The sequence below is a fragment of the Montipora foliosa genome, chromosome 7 (assembly GCF_036669935.1).
Source record: "Montipora foliosa isolate CH-2021 chromosome 7, ASM3666993v2, whole genome shotgun sequence".
Classification (NCBI taxonomy): domain Eukaryota; kingdom Metazoa; phylum Cnidaria; class Anthozoa; order Scleractinia; family Acroporidae; genus Montipora; species Montipora foliosa.
In genome coordinates, this window is record NC_090875.1 from 4,034,261 (window position 1) to 4,039,309 (window position 5,049).

The 5,049-nt window shown below is 39.4% G+C and overlaps 1 protein-coding gene across 1 annotated transcript in view; it reads right to left on the minus strand.

Annotated features, from left to right (window-relative positions):
- LOC138010769 (cubilin-like) overlaps window positions 1-64 on the minus strand; it is a 28,529-nt gene extending 28,465 nt beyond the window's left edge. Inside the window, exon 1 of the mRNA XM_068857746.1 lies at window positions 1-64. This exon is cut by the window's left edge and continues 93 nt beyond it. Coding sequence (XP_068713847.1) covers window position 1 — 1 coding nt within the window. The 5' untranslated portion in view covers window positions 2-64.
- Window positions 65-5,049: the final 4,985 nt, after the last annotated feature.

The following is a 5,049-nucleotide window of genomic DNA, read 5'->3' on the forward strand; positions in this document are numbered from 1 at the left end:
TGATTCAGGCCAAAGAATCAACGTTTCTCAGTTTTTCCGTGAATGGACGCTCTCGCAGAAATTGTTTTTGTTTACTCGTTTAAAGCGAACAGCCTACCAAACACGCAGGGTGAACTATCTCACAAAGAAATTCCAATTCAAGTTATGCTAATGCTAAGATTCTTTAAAAATAAATTGAGCGTTGAATTAATTACTGTCATCAAAAAATTGTGCTCAGACAGTTTTAAATTGTTTTCTAAATTAAAATACCTTTCGTTTCCTGAACTTAATTAACAGACTGATTCTATTGTTGTTTTGAAAACGTTGCGGCATTAGACAATGGTCCATTCTCCAAACCAAACTATTCGTAAGTTACTTTGTAATATTGTAGACTATATTCATCGATTTATTCAAAGAAAGGCGAAAAGAGTTAATAAAAACAAATCGCACTTTACAGTAAAGTACTGGGAAATTCAGAGTTGCTGTTGTCAAACTTGATCTTGCTTGTGATCCACTTTCTATTGTTTTGATTATTCACTTTGTAAGCATTCCACTGTGCCTCAAGTTTGTGTGAAGCAAGCATAATTCTTTAACTATGAGTAAATGATTATTTAAAACTGAAACATTTCAAGGAAACTTTGATTTCAGAGAAGCATTTGCAGAAATAATAAAATAGAGATTTAACGAATGGAAGAATGATAGATGACTTGTTGACTGATACAATGGCGGACACGTGGTAAGTGACAGAAACAGCTGTTTTAAACACGCGCCCGTGTTATTATTTTGACGTCCATTAAAAACTCACGCAGGTGAAAAGACTTAATAATTTAAAGGTTGCCATGCATCGGGGTCAATTTATAGACCACTGAAGGTTTGGGACGTACCATTTCATCTTGGCTGAGGTGGGGCTGGGTAATCGCCAAACAACAAAAATAAACGAATCTGAGATAAGAAACCACAGGGAAAAATCTCAGGCGAAACCTATTGGAAAAAATAACAGGAAGGAAAATAAAAATGTATTCAGAAGGTTGCATGGGGTTGTTTTTTGGGGAGCGTAGGAACCGTAATTTCAAAAATAGCTTTTGGTAGGCAAGTGTGGAAGATATAAGCTCCAAGTTATGGGCCCCTGATAACTTTTAAATTAAGACGCTACTTTGCTTTATTCAATCACATATCACATTTTATTCCCTTGCCGCCAGTTATAATGCTTCCCGCTTAAAACGGCGAGAAAAGGCCTTCTTAGGCCAAACACTGTATATTTTATAGTCTCTGGTTTACTTCAATTAATACAACAATACGTAGCATATGCAATATCAGCTAACATACGAACACAGCATTTTGTAATACACCATGCGTATTATTCAAAGAAATGGATTTTCTACATAACATCGACTCAAAAACACGCTTTCTTTACACTTTATAAAGTAAATCTGGATACAGGTGCTCGGACTTTGAAAGCGGGTGACAACAAAGAAAACTGTACAAAAAAGTGAGAACTTACAAGAGAATTTATTACATAGCAAGAGTAGTAATAGTAATAGAGTAGAGTAATTGCAAAAGTAAAGTCGAAATTGATTTTTTGCACCTCATACTTTGTAAGTCTTGAACACAGAGATTCATTTGGTATTCCTTTGGAATAAATTGTGTGCACAGTATCTTGGTAGCGTCTAATTCTCTGATAGACTCTATGATTTAAAGACACAGACAAGACATAACAAGTTGCAGATTTTATTTTCTCGAGAGCACATCAGTGGTTAGGCTTTGTCTCTCAAAGGAGAAGATAAATCTGAAAGATTGTCTCAATTGCCTGTGTCTTAGCTTGATCATTGAAGCGCTCAATTAACCACCACGGACATTTGATCTTAAAGAGGGTAAACTTTTAATCTTAAAATAGGACAGTAAATTATTATTCAAACTTGAATATCTCATTGAGAATTCAGTTTTTTCTTCTAATTTGAGACATGAAAAACATGAGTTCCAGGGAGTCAATTTTTGTATTTCACGGAGATCAGTCCAACAGCACAACCCGCAATGTTTTGTATGCTTACACTCGTGCGCGTGTTTCTGACACACGTTACCATGCGCAATGCAATTGAGAGAAATTAACGTCAGGTGATTACTCAATGATAAAATGTGAGGTAGAACTTTTGATAAACTCTCCTTGATGTTCTTTATCGCATCGTGGCTAAGTTGATGGGGGAGGGGGATAGTCCTGATTGTCCTGTGTCCTGTTTTGAAGAGTTGTTGAAACCAAGTTACATTCAAGCACTCACCATGAACAAGCCCATCGCAGTCTTAGGAGACCTTAACTGTAACGTCTTAAAAGAGAGTAATGCTTTATCTAATTTTTTGTCTGAGACTAACCTGAAGCAGATAATCACAACACCAACAAGGATAACAGACACCTGCGAATCTCTGATTGATGTCATTTTAGTCTCATCTCCTGACCTCGTCCACGCGCGAGGCGTTATTAACTCACCTATTAGTAATCACTTATACGTATACGTGGAGTTCAAGCTGAAACTACCAAAACCTCCGCCATGCTATATTTCAACAAGGTGTTACAAGCGTTATGATCCTGATCTGTTTACCGCTGACCTAGCGACCAAGTCAGACCAATTTCTTTCGATTTTTTCAGAGGAAGACATAAATCGCAAACTTGCAACGTTTAATGACACTTTTCTTTCCACCAATTAAGTCGATCAGAATTCGCAGTCGTCCCTGCCCTTATGTAACACCTGAAATTAAGGACCAGATGACCCTTAGAGATCATCTCTTTCGTCGTTACCGACAAAGCCGAAACGCAGACGTCTGGAAGGCCTACAAGGAAGCCCAAAGATCAGTAAAACAACTTCTTAAGAATGCCGAGTGTGACCACATCCGCACAGAAGTCCAATCACACAAAGATAACCTGGATCTTTGTGGAAAATAACTAATGCCTGTATTCCATTTAAAGAAAAGGAAACTCCGGTCTATAGTAGAGACACTGACTTAGTTGTTAACGATTTCAATCAATTTTTCGCCTCTGATGGGAGAAAAGCTGCTCAAACCGCTGCACAGTTATCCATAGACAACAACATCAATATTTCAGATGCAAGCCTATTTTCACCACCAACGTCTAGAACCTCACCCGAGGAATTATTTAAATTCACCCCAGTTACCTGTACGCAGGTCGAACGTATTGTATCATCTATGCCTTCTAACAAGTCTCCAGGCCCCGACAAAGTCAACATGCGCATCATCAAAGACTGCCTTCCCGTTATCCTCGGCCCGATGACAGACATCATCAACTGTTCTTTCGCAACTTCAACATTTCCACACTCTTGGAAAGCCTCTGAGGTCATACCACTACTGAAAGACGGAGATCACGAGGAGCCATCAAATAATCGCCCCCTTTCGATGCTTTCCGTTGCTTCAAAGATCTGCGAGAAGGTAGCACTCCAACAGTTCAGCAATTATCTACAGCGTAACGGCCTCCTTAGTAAACACCAAAGTGGGATATCCCTCTACAGAGACTCTCAATATTATGATCAGTGATTTCAATAAGAGACTGTCAGCCCTGATACTATTACATCTATCAAAAGCTTTCGACAGTATTAGCCATTCTTTATTATTACAGAAGCTGAGCCTTGTCGCCGCCGACAAAACCACAAAATGGTTTAAGAGTTACCTGTCTGACAGAACGCAAGTGGTCCGCATTGGCACATCTGCATCTACACCCCTCCCTATCACACATGGCGTACCACAGGGCGCAAAACTGTCACCCCTTTTCTTTTGTATTTACATCAGTGATCTTCCACTCGCTCCACAAGTATGCAATCTCGAGTCCTACGTAGACGACTCTAAGATCTTCTTATCCTTTCCATTCAAAGATACCGAATCTGCAGAACGCGTTCTTGAAGAAGATTTAAGACGAGTGGCTGCTTGGTGTTGTAAAAATCAACTATTAATCAACCCTGAAAAGACCAAGTTCCTAATGGTCGGGACACAACTACTACTGCGCAGGCTTCCTAACGAAATCGCGATCTCTTTCTTGGGGAAAGGATCTCGGAATAATTCTAGATAACAACTTAACCTATGACCTACACATCCATCAAATTATCTCATCGTGCATGGCTAAACTTGGTCAAATAAATAGGGTTAAGAACAGTTTTGATCGTAACACACTACGCACGATAATCTCTGCTCTAGTCCTAAGCAAGTTATTCTATTGCTCTACAGTTTGGTCAAACACAACTGCCGCAAACATCAAGAAGCTTCAAGCTGTTCAGAATTTCGCGTGCAGAATCATCACAAAAACCAAGAAATTTGAGCATATAACACCTGTGTTACGTGAGATTAAATGGCTACCAGTAAATGAGCATCTTCATCACAAAGTCACTGTAATGACATTTAGGTGCATGAAGGGCCTGGCCCCCACATATTTGTGTGAGTCTTTCCGAAAGCGCAAGTTTATTCACTATCATAACACTGGAAACAGATAATCCCTCCCTTGATATTCCTCCAAGTAAGACAAAGTCTGGCCAGCGACGTTTCCGCTACAGAGCAGTCAACATTTGAAACAATTTAGACAAAGATTTTAAACAGTTACCTTTAACATCATTTTAAAAAAAGTTGAAAAATGCACATGCTAGAGAATTATTTTAATGACCGCTTTTTATAATTTTATTCATTTATTATATAATTCAGTATTGAAAAGCCCCCTGGGGAATGCTAATAAAGTGTATGTATGTATGTATGTATGTATGTATGTATGTATGTATGTATGTATAGTAAATCACATCAAATCAAAGCAGAACAAATCGTATGTTGATGAGGGGAAAAACCTTACGGAATACACGGAGAAAAGCCTCTCGGAGCATATGGCATCACGTCCGAGAATTGATCCCGGCCCTCAAAACTGCGCTTACCCCGATCCCCTTACTTTAAAAGCGGAGCTCAGGTGTGCGAAGCGTGCCAGGGGAGCACCATGGGCAAGGAATTTTGGAAAATCTATCGATACGAGGAATCTTGGTTATGACGTCAGCGTAGGGACGCCCGCACGGACTGTCGGTGTGGAGGTGGGGAGGC